General features: G+C 50.8%; 2 protein-coding genes across 10 annotated transcripts in view; one reads left to right on the top strand and one right to left on the bottom strand.

The window, feature by feature from the left end:
* DIO1 (iodothyronine deiodinase 1) overlaps positions 1–12,488 on the top strand; it is a 40,174-nt gene extending 27,686 nt beyond the window's left edge. For 2 of the 5 annotated variants that reach the window (XM_032428540.1, XM_032428571.1), the window contains exons 2-3: positions 3,916–4,059; positions 9,045–10,717. In XM_032428540.1, coding sequence (XP_032284431.1) covers positions 3,916–4,059; positions 9,045–9,346 — 446 coding nt within the window. In that variant the 3' untranslated portion in view covers positions 9,347–10,717. Of the gene's footprint in view, positions 1–3,912; positions 4,060–9,044; positions 10,718–11,443 lie in introns of those variants that run through there. The other 3 variants (XM_032428531.1, XM_032428560.1, XM_032428550.1) reach the window with 3 other exon arrangements.
* Positions 12,489–12,579: 91 nt separating this feature from the next.
* The window catches only part of HSPB11 (heat shock protein family B (small) member 11), a 40,201-nt gene continuing 38,968 nt past the window's right edge, over positions 12,580–13,812 (bottom strand). For all 5 annotated transcript variants that reach the window (XM_032428509.1, XM_032428492.1, XM_032428467.1 and 2 more), the window contains exon 6: positions 12,580–13,806. In XM_032428509.1, coding sequence (XP_032284400.1) covers positions 13,681–13,806 — 126 coding nt within the window. In that variant the 3' untranslated portion in view covers positions 12,580–13,680. The remainder of the gene's footprint in view (positions 13,807–13,812) is intronic.

Raw genomic sequence — 13,812 nt, 5'->3', positions numbered from 1 at the left:
TGACAGCACTAGCCCGATGTCTGGAATGGTGTTCTCTGCCCCGTGGCTTGTGCACACAGGCAGAGTGCCAGTCCTCTGTCCCGTCAACCCCTTGCACCCATCCTTCCTCTCTGCTATCAGGAAAGCGGGGAACTAAGTTTAAACTTTGCCCTCCATACTGATCACTGCACCCAACCACACTATAAATAATTAAACACATGGCTCTGTCTTTTCCAGTTTCCTAATCAGTGAGTGTTGAATTTTTTTTTTCCAATTAAAAGCAAAATTCCAGATAGCTAATATTTAGCACTGGTCCTGACGTTAAGTCTTTGGGGTTCTTATCTAAAGCGTGACTCTCTGGGGTCATTGGAGGCCAGTGGCTAGGCACTTGGCCTTGACTTGCCTCTGAGCCTACCCTGAGGAGGCCTGGGCAGCCCTGTCACATGGGCGAGGACTAGTGTAATCATCCAACAGGGACTGAGGCCCACTCAGTGCCCCCTAGTGCCTCCTAAGAGATTAATCTGTGAGCCAAGGACAAGGAGAGCTTTTTATCTCCTGGCCAGCGTTCTCCTCATGTACTGAAAAATGAAGACTCTATTACAGTCAATTGTTTCTCTCTTTACTTGGCCACCAGGAAACTCAGTCAAATATAAGTTCAGTTATGATGAATGCATGGGACCTTAAGACCACTTTATTTGTTTTCCATCTTTCCCTCCTGTTCTGTGCCTCCCAGAGGGCATGATTTTTTTTTCATTAAAAAAATTTTTTTGACTGTATGTATAGGCTGCTTCAAACCTATTGCACAATGAGGTGAGGGTATAACTAAGGAAATACACCATCAGCAAGTCCTGTCAGTTTCCTCTTTCACCTTCTCCGCTGCCCACACCCTAGCCCAGGCTCCCATTCTCTCTCCCGTGCATTGCTCCAAGGGCCCCTGGCTGGATCCTCCCCACTTCTGTTCCCATCCTCAGGCCTTTCTCCGTAGTGTGATCTTCAGGTGTAAATCTGACCATGTTTCATTATATACCTCTACCATACGAGTTGGTTCTGGCTTGCAAGCCACAGAAACGCACTCTGGTTTTCTTAGTCACAGACACACATATACAAAAGAATGCACTAAGAATGTGTTGCAAGATCCCCAGGATCAACCACAGCTGGAGCACTGGGCCTGGACTGTCTTTTAGCCTTAAAAGTCAGGCCTGGATGCTGCTGTCACTGTGGTTGCCTTGGGAACTGACCCCCTCCCCCCAGGACCCCACCATCCCTGACAGGAGCGCTGCCACTGGGCCATGGATGAATTCTGCCGTCTCAGTGACTCCAGGATCTAAGATCTCTATGGGATGGTCCAATCAGCCCAGACTGGGCCACTGCTTATGCCTTGGCTGCTCGGGACAAAGAACAGACCTGGCCCCTCTTCCTCCATAGAGGCGTACTCTCCCATTAATAGCATACAAAATAGGGAATTCCAACTAGGAAGGATGGTTAGGAACTGGGCAGCCAAAATTGCAACAAATATCCACCATCCTTGCTTTATATCTCCATGATGTCCCATTGTATCTAGAATAAAATCCAGATTTTTCACCAAGGCATAGGAGAGCCTGCCTCCCCTGGCCCATACCTGCCTCTCCAGTCCTACCTCTCCCGACCCCCCTTCCCCCACCTCGCACCCCCTCCCCAGGCCTGGCTCTGGTCGTAGTGGCCTTGCAGGTCCTTGAACACACCAAGCTTGTCCTGCCTCAGGGTCTTTGTACAGGTTAGAGTCCTTTTGTCTGGAGAATGCCCTCCTCTTCCCTTTGCCCATGGCTGGCTCTTTGCTATCCTTCATTTCTCAGGTTAAATGGCATGTCCTCAGAGACCTTTCCTGACCCACCTGTCTAAAGTAGGTCACTCCTTTATAGGCTCTTTCGTAACACTTATCACAAGTTGAAATTACCACACTTATGTGTTTACTTGTTTTTTGCCATGGAACAGACCTCAAATTGCATGCGGGAAGAGCCCGGCTGGCCTTGTTCTCTGCTGAGCACCCGCCCCCACCCCGCAGTGTGTGGCAGAGAGCCTTGCACACTGTAAGTGCTGCGTAAATGCTTGTAGGTGGAATGTGAGTGTGCTGGGGGACACGAGGGTGAATGAGGAACAGGCTCTACCCTCGAGGGGTGACAAGTAGCCTGGGGATAAAACGGGCCACGTCACAGGGCATGACCTCCTGTGCTACCAGATGTGAGGTGAGGCCTCAACCATGTCCACTCCGGCCACGGGGAACCCCCCAGGTGCTGGCAGCTCCCGAAGGCCACTCCCCATCAAAGGTGGGGACGTTGCAGAAGGCTCCCAGCCAGGGCTGGTTTTTCATGGGTGTGGGACCAGTGAATCACACAGGGAAAGGCCCTGTGCTTGAAGTTTAATGTTCTGCATTAGCTGTCTTGAAATCCTTAATCATTTTATCTTGGCATTTGCATTTTATAAGGGAAGCCTGATGGGATAGTGGAACCTGCCAAGGGACTTGGAGCCTTGGCTTGGGCAGGACCTGGCCTCCCACAGCCTTCTTGCTCCCTGGGACATGTCCTCCACGACTCGCTCTTCTACCCTCAGACTCAGGGCTCGTCCAACCTCCTTCCCACTCCTCCCCAGTGACTGCCGCCACCTTCTGACCCCAGAGAGGGCCTGGACACAGGCACAGAGAGGCTGGGGTCAGGTGTGTGCCACCTGCCGCATCTCGTGGCAGGGCCTGGAGGCGGCTGTCCCCATCCTGGCCTGACAGCGCCAGGGGGCAGTGTCAGGTGACTGGGGCAAAGTGGTGGGAGAAGCCTGTTGCCCGTCTCCCCACCCCCACCAAGGAGCCTAGCATCTCTGAGTGGCGGTTGTGAAACCCTGTGGGGTGGGTGGTGGGCATGTGGGGAGGGGAAATGTCTAGCTGTTTCTCACCATGCCCTCTCTGGGGCATCGTGTGTTGGTCTGCTGGCTGGAAGGAGAGGAAAGCTGGTAGCCGGTGGCCACAGTCACACAGGCACGTACACACTGAGTTTTGGGGCTCCTGGGTGACTGTGAGGGGCCGCATTTGCCCTATGAATATCCCTATGTCCATGAGAGTGAGACATAAAATAGTACCTAGAAAATGTGAGTGCAAGAGAGAGACCACAGAAGCAGATCTTTTTATTTTCATATATTTAGTGGCACTTCCCCCCCACTTTGTGAACAAGGGGCCCAGCATTTTCAGTTTGCACTGAGCCAGCAAATTATGTAGCCGGTCTTGCCCCTACCCTTCATTCCCCTTTGTGGCATCCCCTTCGCTGCCTGTCCCACGTCCTAGCTCAGGGATGAGATAGCTGCTGACAGCAGCTTACATTCATTGAGGATCTACTACGGGCCAAGCACCATTTTAAGCCCTTATCCGTACTACCTGTAATCCTCAAAACAATCCTATAAGGTAAGTAGTATTATTATATCCATTTGTGAATGAGGAAACAGGTGCTTTGAATGAGAAGAGCTCCGAATTGAGAGTCTAGAAGTCAGGGTATTAATTTTAACTCCACCCTTGACCTGCTGTGTGACCCGGAGCAAGCCTGTAAACAAGGAGAAAAACTGCCTACCTTGCAGTATACTAATCTCATCACATGAGAAGACAGATCTGTGCCTGCCTTATAAACTGCCTCAGAGGGACTCCCATTTTAATTACCACTTAGTGGCAGCAGGTGGTCCACTGAGCACCCCCCACCCGCCCCGATAAAATCCCCTCCTTGTGGAGAGGAGCAAACTGGCTCCAGCCTCTGCTAAGTCATGCTCTGTAGGCTTCAGCCCTGCCTGCCCCCCCCTCTATGGCCTGGCTCCATCTTTGAGGGAAAATAAAAGTAATAGAAGTGAGAGCATCTGGAGCAAAATGGTGCTGACAACTCAATGCTGTGTGTAGAGGATTGGTCGTTGATGATTCCATTCCTGTTTCAGGCAACAGGCCACTGGTGCTGAATTTTGGAAGTTGTACCTGACCTTCATTTCTTTTCAAATTTGACCAATTCAAGAGACTTACTGAAGACTTTTGCTCCATAGCAGACTTCCTCATCATTTACATCGAAGAAGCACACGCATCAGGTACAGAGAGAATTCCTGCCCCTGCCTCTTCCTACCTTCTCCTTTCTCCCTTGCTTCCCCCAAGCCCCAGCTCAAGGTTGGGGAGGAGGGAGGAAGAGGAATGAGGGAAAGAGTTGCTCTTCACTGAGTGAGTACCTGCCGTCTTTCAGCCCCTGCTGCCTTTACCCACCACTTGCTAACCCTACAGTCTGTGCTTTCAACCTGGCACACAGAGCAAAACACCCGGAGGGGGCACCTGGGTGGCTCGGTCGGTTAAGCGTCTGACGTTGGCTCACGTCATGATCTCAGGATCCTGGGATCGAGCCCCACGTCGTCATAGGGCTCCCTGCTCAGCGGGAAGTCCGCTTCTCCCTCTGCCTCCCTCCCCTTGCTCCTTCTCTCTCTCAAATAAATAAATAAAAATCTTGGGGGGAAAAAAAAAACCTGGAGGGACAGGTCCAGCTGGCCAAGCACCCAACAATTTTGAATGGATAAATAGGGAAATCAAGGGAGAGAAGCTAATAGGAGGAATTTAGACCTGAAACGTCACAAGTGAAATGACTGCTCTGTAACTACATGTGAGATCCCTCCTAAGACTCTCCAAGCTCAAAGGTCACACTGTGGTTCATCTCAGTCGATGGTTCCCAAGCTTTAGTGAGCATCAGAAGTACCTGGAAGGCTTGTTAAAACAGACTGCTGGACCCCCCACCCCCACCCCAGAGTTCATCAGTTAGATCTGGAATGGGGCCTGAGAATTCACATTTCTGACAAGCTCTGGGTGATGCTGAAGCTGCTGGTCTGGGGACCACACTTGGAGATCCCCTGCCCCAGGCTAGCTTTCATCGGCGGGGGCAGGCATTCTTTCTTCACCCCTGACAGGTGGTCACACATTTTCATCACTTCACGGGAAATCTTGTTCCTTTGCGGGACAGCTCTGTTCGGGAGAGCTCTCCCTGAAACTCCTACAGCTTGTGGTCTAAGCCCCTTGAACTTCACAAAATGGTCAGACACCCCCCTCTCTCCCCAATTTTCAAGGGGATTGCATCCATGAGAGTGGCCCAACTCTCAAACCCAAAGACTGAAGAAGGCAGGAAGTAACGTGTGGCCGAGTGAGACAAGTGTCACTTACTTGCCCATCTCCCACAAGGTTCGTCTGTCTCCCAGCACCTGGCAGAGCCCGTGTCCCAGAATCAGAGCTCAGCAAAAGTTGGATGAGTGGGTTTAGGCCAGTATTATATTAGCCTTGCCGGTTTATCCGTGTGTTGTTAAGTGTAGGTTGCTATTCACTATCAGCAAAGTTGGTCCAGTATATGCTCCCTGGATCCCTGACATCAGAGCCACCTGGGTGGCTTGTTAAAAACGCATATTCCAGGGCCCCACCCCAGGCCCATTGCGTCCTGATTTATTGCACCCAAAGGTTTGAGACCTTCTTTCAACTTAATACAGTGTTCACTTAACTGGCAGCTTCTGTCCTCATGAAGACTCTGGGGGCCACCTGAAAGATTAGCTTAGCGTCCTAGCTACACAGAGGTGCATGATACTGTGCTCTCTACTTTCATGTACTTTAACATTTTTCCATAATACAATCGAAAATAGCACAGGTAACAGCGCAGATGCGAGCACAGCCTATCTCTGGGGCAGACGCCCCTTTGGGAGAGTAGCAGCCATGAGTTACAGAAAGAATTTGGGCACCTTCAGGGGTCTGTGGTCATCAGGGCCGAGAAGAGACCATACCTGGATGTCGTTGCAGCGGCCAGCCCTTCTCCAACTCTAACGTGTGCTTAAATGACCTGGGGGGGGGGCCTCAGCAGGCCAGGGCTCAGCAGGGCGGCTCCCCAGGTGATGCTAAGCCTGCCAGCCCAGGGTCTGCACTTGGAGTCATGAGATCCAGCTCTAATCTCCAAAGGAACGAGCCATAAACTGCAACGAGAGGGGTGGATCGTCACAGACATTGTTTCTGGTCCTGATACCTGTCTCCTGACTCATTTCTCCTGGAGTCAGCCCAGGATGAAACTTTCCTCGACCCAGGGCTGACTATCTCAAGCCAATGAGGAAAGACCTCCTGACCCTGTTCTGACACAGACCAGTTTCTTGCCTCTGTGCTTTGCCAATCCTGGTTCGGGCGTTTTTTCTCCCCCACCCAACAACCTCGTTCCTCAGGGTACTTGTTTCTGTCAATCAGACAAAAACCTGAACCCGGCAGAATTCAAATGCACAGAGCCAGTGTCCACCAATCCCACAAGGTCTGGGGCCTGGGGCCCAAATCAGGTTCCCACATGCCACATGTCTGTCTAGGTAAATTATGGGGAGGCACTCGAGGCGTGGTGGGAAGGACATGGACTTCGGAGTTTCAGACATGAGTATGGGTCCCGGCTCCACCATGTGACCTTGGGCAACTTACCTTCCATGCCCACTTTTGGGACAGTGAAATGGGATGACAACACCACCCCCACAGAGTCACTCATTCGACAATATTTCACGAGTACCTGCTCTGTGCCCGCCCTGGGCTGGGCCGAGGGATATTGAGACCAAAGATACACACAGTTCCCGCCTCGCAGGGACTCACAGTTAAAGCTGGGGAAGTGAGTCACTGCTCCTCTCCGGGCCTTCGTGTCCTCAGCTGCAGGATGAGGGGGAGAATCCCAGCTTGGCCGCCCCTAGGAGGTCGTTGTGAAGCTCCAAGGAGCTAATGGTTGCACAAGACTGACTGCCTAAACATGATACAAAGGTAAGCTGGTCTTACTGTCATCTACAAAGTTCTGATGTCTTGGGGCAGGTAATAGTTACTTTACCTTGTGGCCAGGCACTTGGTGTGAATTTCTCCCAAGAGCTGGTTTCTCTTGGAGGAAGGTTCCTGAGCAGGGGATTTTGAAGCATTGAGGAGGTGGAGTCATTTCTGCTGATAGACTTAACCAACTTCTATTACCCTGGGAGGCAGCTATTACTGTAAACACAGATCACATGGCTTCTGAGGGAGCCCAAGACCACATTAGCTGGGCCCAGACTCTCCAGAAATGGGGCAAGTAGAAGGGCAAGGCCAGTAGCACTTTATGGTTATTTTTTTCAGCCCATTAACATGAGTACCACTTCCTGTAAGTAACAGAAGGGCACCTTGGCCAATGAGGCCATTTGAAAATCCCCTTCCATTTAACGTTAAGCAGCCTTAGGTGGGTTTGGCTTGGGGCATCTCCAGAGCAAAGTAGCAGGATACCTGTGGTAAAGAATAAAAACCAGGTTCTTTCCTACCTGGCTGGTATCTGGGGGAGTCAGGCAAAATAAACCAGTATTTTTGAAGCAGCTTCTGTGAACCAGGCAGAGTCCCGGGAATTCTGTATAAGTTATGTCACCGGCATCTGCAACGTTGGTCCTATTAACCCCTTAGCAGATGAGGAAGCTGAGACTTTAAAGAGATTTCAAGAGCTTGCCCAATAACACACAATTGAGAATGTCAGGGAAGGCTTCCTGGAGGAGAGGGCGCTAGAGCTGTGGTTCTCAACGAGGCTGATTTTTGTCCCCCAAGGGACATCTGGCAACACCTGGAGAAGTTTTTGGTTGTCAAAAACAAATTGAAGGGAGGGTGGGGTGCTGGTGCTACTGACATCTAGTGAGTAGAAGCCAAAGGTGCTGCTCAACATCCTGTAACACACGGGATGACACGCCCACCACAAAACATCAACAGTACCAACGTTGAGAAGCCCTGTGTTGGAGCTGAAGCTTAAAAGGACAGGTGGGGTCTCCAATATGGAAAAGACGGTAAGGACATAGGGAAGGGGGGGGCATTTGAGGAGGAGTCACTTCAGCGAGATGTGGAAGGACCGGCAGCCATGACTAGAAGTGCAGGTCGGGAGAGATGGCCGGGATCACTACATGTTTGCTAAGGAGCTGGTCCTGTCATCGGTTTTCAAGCAGAGAAAAAATCTGATCAAAGTTTGTGTTAGTAATCATTGTCAGAGATTTTTGGGTGATGAGTTAGAGGGTAGCAAGATCAGGAGGTGGGAATACTTCTTAGGGGTGGAAAGCAAGGGTGGTTGTCAGGCTAGCAGTTGTACTTGGCTCTGAACTCACCCTGAGGCGCAGATGTCGTGAGGCTGTCCGTAGAGCTAACGTCAGCGGCAGTGGCTGAAGTCATAGGAGAGAGAAAGTCCTGTGCTCACACTGTGGGTGGAGGCAGCCCCGTGAGGAAGAGGGTGGGAGTGAGAAGCAGCTTGGGGGTTGTGGGTCAAGGAATCCCAGGTGTTTCACCCACCCGGCTGGAACAGAGGCTGGAGGAACACGGCACAGACAGGCCAGGTCACTGAGGAGCTTGGGATTTCTCCTGAGGATGATAGGGAGCCATCTAAAGACCTAAGCAGGAGAGTCACATGGTCAGATGTGCACTTTGGAAAGAACATTCTGGTGGAGAATAATTAGAAGAGGGAGGTTGTCTAGACGCTAGAATAGTAGTTCTCAAACTTTTGGTGTGTTGTTAGAATCATCTGGAAGGCTGTTAAAAGATTGGTGGGCCCCATTCCTTGGCAGTCTAGGGTGGGGCCTAAGAATTACCAACACACCCCCAGGTGACGCCAACACTGCTGGTCCGGGCAGAGAACTACTGCTCTAGACCCTTGCCTCACAGAGTGTGGTCCAGGCACCAAGCAGCCTTGGCTTCCTGGGCGGCAGCTAGACCCTCAGTGCTACCCTAGACAGACTGAATCAGGATCTGCCTTTAACAAGGTCCCCGTGTGGCTCAAATACACATTCAAGTTCGAGAAGCACTGGCCCAGGGGACTCTCCCATGCTGAAGAGGCAAGGTCTGGGAGTCAGGAGCCCTGGGCTTCCATTCTGGATCAGTCAGTAACTCCCTATGTGATCCCGTGCATTCACCCATAATAGGAAACTGGGCCCAATCTGGCTAAGGGCTTCTCTATCTGGGACCCTCAGTTAAAGGGGGTGGGGATGGGGGTATTTAAGCTGCAGGAAATACGTGCCCTGCCTGTGAGGCCCACTGCCCATCTCTTCTTTTGCAGATGGCTGGGCTTTTAAGAACAACGTGAACATCAGGACTCACAGGAATCTCCAGGACCGCCTGCAGGCCGCCCGCTTGCTGCTGGACAGGAGCCCCCAGTGCCCTGTGGTGGTGGACACGATGGAGAACCAAAGCAGCCAGCGCTACGCGGCACTGCCTGAGAGGCTCTATGTGCTCCAGGAGGGCAGGATCCTCTACAAGGTGACCAGGGGCACAGGGCCCAGGAAGGGCACGGGCAGAAAGGGCTTTGTAGCAGGCAGACCTGCCTTCCCGTCGCCGCCCAGCCATTTACCAGCCATGTGACCAGGGGCAAGTCCTCTCCTCGGGTGGAGTTTCAGTTTCCTCTTCTGCAAAAGGGAGGTGCGGCCCCCCCACCTCACGGGGGGGTAAAATAATGCACAGGAAAGTCCCTAGAGTTTGGACTGGAGCTGCAGCCTCTGGTTGCCTTCCGAACCCAGAAGACTGGCCCAGCCCTAGTTCAGTTTGGAGCTGAATGAGAGAAGCTTGTCTCCATTTCATAAACAACGCTCAGAGAAGGACATTGACTTGCCCAAGGTCACACTGCACAAGGCTCTGATTCCAATTCTAAATCCTTTGGACGGGGTAGGCCAGGAGTGGGAGGGTCTGAGGCAGGCCTGAACCTGGAGCGGGTTGTCGGAGCGGGAGCAGAACAAACCCTACATGGGCAGCTGGAGATGCTGAAGCAGGGATTCAAGGCAGGAGTTGAGTCCCGGCTTGCTTTCTGGTGATTGTGCCCCGCTTAGGGCTTCCAGCCTGGCCAGGGTGGGGGATGAAAGCACAGCCTCTGGTCACTTGGGCACCGTTGGCCTCCCCTAAGAGGGCAGAAACCGTTTTATAGCTGCCGAAGGGATTCCAAACCTTGGAGAGCCCAGGAAGCCCAACCACGAGGCTGCTCCTCTGCCCACAGGTCAAGCTGGCCCTACTTCTGCAGTGAAATGAGCAACGACTTGCAGATGAATCCCCGAGGTGCCAGGGGTCACAGCACAAGGATTCAGGTCCTTCTTCCTTTCTCCTCCCCAGAGACGTGGCTCTAAGATGGCATGATGGAGGCCGGCAGGGTTAGGCCCCGTGCAACACAGGAATGAATTGAAAATGGCTCACCCCTTACTTGGAGTCTGAGGGATAAGGAAGACACACACACAGTTGCCCAGTGTCCCAAGTACTATGAGACTCCGGAGCGGGGATTAGCAGATCTTTTCTGCAAAGGGCCTGTTTGTAAATATTTTCGACTTTGTGGGCCAAATAAATTCCTGGTCACAACAATTCAATCCTGCTGTTACAGCACAAAATCAGCACAGACAAGAGGTAAATGAGTGTGACGCATCAGGACAGACTTGGCTCTCAGATGATAAATTTCCTGACCCCTGAGGAAGGGTAGGCTCTTTAGAGGTGGTGACAATTGTGTGGGCCTAAAGGCTAGGAAGCCAGCCACATGAGCAGGGTGAGTGAAAAGCATTGCAAATATAGGGAAGAAGGTGGGCAAAGGCACTGAGGCATGTTACAGCAGCGTGTGAATGGAGAATTGGGGGCATTTAGGTGACAGGGGTCTCATTCTGGACCAAGGAGTTCAGCCTACCTCTTAGGACAAAGGAGAGCCATTGACAAGTTTTGAGCAGGAGAGAGGCATGATCGGATCTGTATTTTATTTTATTTTATTTTATTATTATTATTTTTTAAATGTATTTATTAGAGAGAGAGAGAGCATGCGTGCATGTGAGTGGGGGGAGGGGTGGACTGAGAATTCCAAGCAGACTCCCTGCTGAGTGTGGAGCCCCATGTGGGGCTTGATCCGAGGACCCCGAGATCATGACCTGAGCTGAAATCAAGAGTCAGAAGCTCAACCGACTGAGCCCCCCAGGAGCCCCTGGATCTGTATTTTAGAAAAATCAATGGCTCCTGGGTGAGGCGTGGACTGGAGGAAGCAGGGACTGAGGACTGGGGATAGTCAGGAGGTGGGACGGCTGCCCAAGTAGGAGATGAAGAGGGCTGAACTAAGGCATTGGGACTGGAGAGGCAGAGGTGGGTCTGATTTAGAATGGCTGGAACTTGCTGTGAGGGGTAGAGAAGATAAGGCCTGTCTGCAGGTCTAATTATGGAAGAGCAGCTTATTTGTATAAGCTTTCTCCTTTTGAAACTATTCACTTTACCGCCTCTGGTTTTCCTCGTACTTCTCGGTCCGGTCTGCCCATTACAGGTTGGTGCCATTCCACACCCTCTCCCTGGGTGATCTTGTCCACCTTACGGTTGCCTCTGCCATTGACGACACCATTCTGGCAAGTCCCACGTAACTATCACTAGCCCTGTGCTCTCAACCCAGCTCCAGACCTACCTATTCCCGCAGGCTGGAAATCTGGGAATGCTGATTCATGTCTCTTGCAGGGTAAATCTGGCCCTTGGAACTACCATCCAGAGGAAGTTCGTGCTGTTCTGGAAAAGCTCCACAGGTAGTCTGGAAAGATTCCCCAGTTCTAGGTGATCAACAGGAGGGCTCCTCCAGTCTTGGCTCTCCTCCCAGCCCAGGTTGGCGGTTACCTCTGGACTCCTGTCCCCTGCTGAACCACTAGCTCAGATTGGTCTGCTCTAACCAAACAATTGTAATCGGAAAAAAAAGCAGCAAGTAAGCTGAATGTTAAAGACCATACAACTCGACGCTGCCCCCACTAGTGGAGACCACATTCATCGCATGACATCCCCACGTGAGAGAGGCCCCACTCTGGGGCCTCCTGCTGAGGTGTGGTATCTCTCTCCAGCCACTCTGATACCAAGTGTTCAGATATGGCGGTCCTTATGGTAGGCAAATTCATGTTCCCCAATTTGCCATTTATGGACTTGATCATCTAAGATACTAAACTGGCTTTTAGACCCAAGCATGGGGAGAATGCCGGTTTAGAGAGCGGAGATGAGGAATTGAAAGCTGTCGTTCATTTATGCAGAAGCTCGCCTTCAAAATTGTTTCTCTGATTTCTTTGCAAGTCTCCTAATGGTCATTTGTGTTAGATTACATCAGACTAATGGATAACCATTGGTATTCATCTGTTTTAACTCTGCTTCTTTTCATATTTGTCTATGACGGCCACAGCCTAAAGCACACACAGCTGTGACTTGATTTGAAAGAAAATGTTTTAAGATGCAGCAAGCTAATACAGAATGATTAAACTATCTCAGGCTATTTGAGATGGCTTGGTGTGATCTTTACATTTTCTTTTCCAATTTGTGTCAGCCTATTTTATCTTGCATTATAGCCCAGTGTAATCTGATCAGCAAAATTACCATATGCTTGGAAGCGTCTCATTTGGTGGGAAGAACATTCATTCTCCGTGGGTTACATATCAAGTGTCCCTTTGTCTTGGGAACTGCTAAAGAATGTTTCACATTGGAATCAAACTACCTTCACAACATGACAGAAAAGAATAGACTTGGGAGACATTTTTCTTTTCTTTTTTTTTTTTTTAAAGATTTTATTTATTTGACAGAGAGAACACAAGCAGGGGGAATGGGAGAGGGAGAAGCAGGCTTCCTGCAGAGCAAGGAGCCCGATGCGGGGCTGGATCCCATGACCCTGGGACCATGACCTGAGCCGAAGGCACCCTGGCGCCCTGGGAGACATTTTTCTAACACGAAAACACATTCTCCTTGGCTCAGCCTTTGTTGCTACAATGTTAACACTATTAATGTTACTATTTTATTCTTTTAAAAAAACTTATCATTAATCATCCACCAGGCACCCATGTTCAGATAGTTAAGTCATCTAATCTTTATGTATCGCAAAGAGGAGACTATTACCCCCATTTTATAGATGGGAAATCAAGGCTCAGAGCTGAATTTGTGGAAGGTCTTAGAACCAGTAAGTAACAAGCTAAGATTCAAAGCCCATCTCTAACTTGCAGCCGGAATCCTGGCTCTGCTCCGCGCTAGCTATGTGACTGTGGCTCAGCTGCCTTGGTCTCTTGAACTATAAAATAGGATGCTAGTCGTGCCTGTTGCCTAGAGGATTTGTGAGTAAAACACTCAGAACTGTGCCTGCCTTGGAGAAAATGCCATGGACGTGCTGACTATTATTATTATAAGTCGTTCCACAACTGCCTCCTGGGCCCCCTTTTCAGGGAGCGGGAGATGGAGGGAAGGCAGGACAGTAGGGACACTGAATAAAAATTCTTCATCCTGCCAAAGCAACGCAGGCGTGGGTTTGTGCGGGTACACTGAGAGTGAGGAGCTGGGCAAACAGTGGGGCTGAAGCCCAGCTGAGCCCTGTCCTTCCTAAGCCCCAATTCCATAAAAGGAGACAGCGGATAAGCCCACGCTCCTCTGAATCACTCCTCAGATGGTCCCCCCGATTCATGCCTATAAATGCACAGAAAGCTCCTGGTTTTCAGTGAACAATAGTAGCTAGAACTGAGGAGTTTTCAGAATGTTAAAATAGACCCCAAGCCTTCCAAGTCAATTCTCTTCAGTTTAATGCTTCAGACATTCATTGAGCACTGATTCTTTACTGGGTGCTGAGTAATGCACAGATGGACAAGGTCCCGCTTAACCTCACAGGGGGACGAGGGATCCATGGCAATGACCATAATTAAAAGCGAGTATGATGGGGGAGAGCTGACATAAAGACTCACTGCTCAGGGAGAACAGAGGGGAGGGCAATCCTGCAGGGCTGGGTAGGTCTGGGAAAGCCTGGCGGAGCTGGTGGCATTTGGGCTGGCGCTTCGAGGAGGCCCAGGCCTTCCACAGTCTGCGATGGGAACCTGGAG

Source organism: Phoca vitulina, unplaced genomic scaffold (genome assembly GCF_004348235.1).
Source record: "Phoca vitulina isolate PV1807 unplaced genomic scaffold, GSC_HSeal_1.0 scaffold2, whole genome shotgun sequence".
Lineage (NCBI taxonomy): Eukaryota > Metazoa > Chordata > Mammalia > Carnivora > Phocidae > Phoca > Phoca vitulina.
The sequence above is the reverse complement of the archived record's forward strand: the minus strand, read 5'-3'. Positions and strand labels throughout refer to the sequence as shown.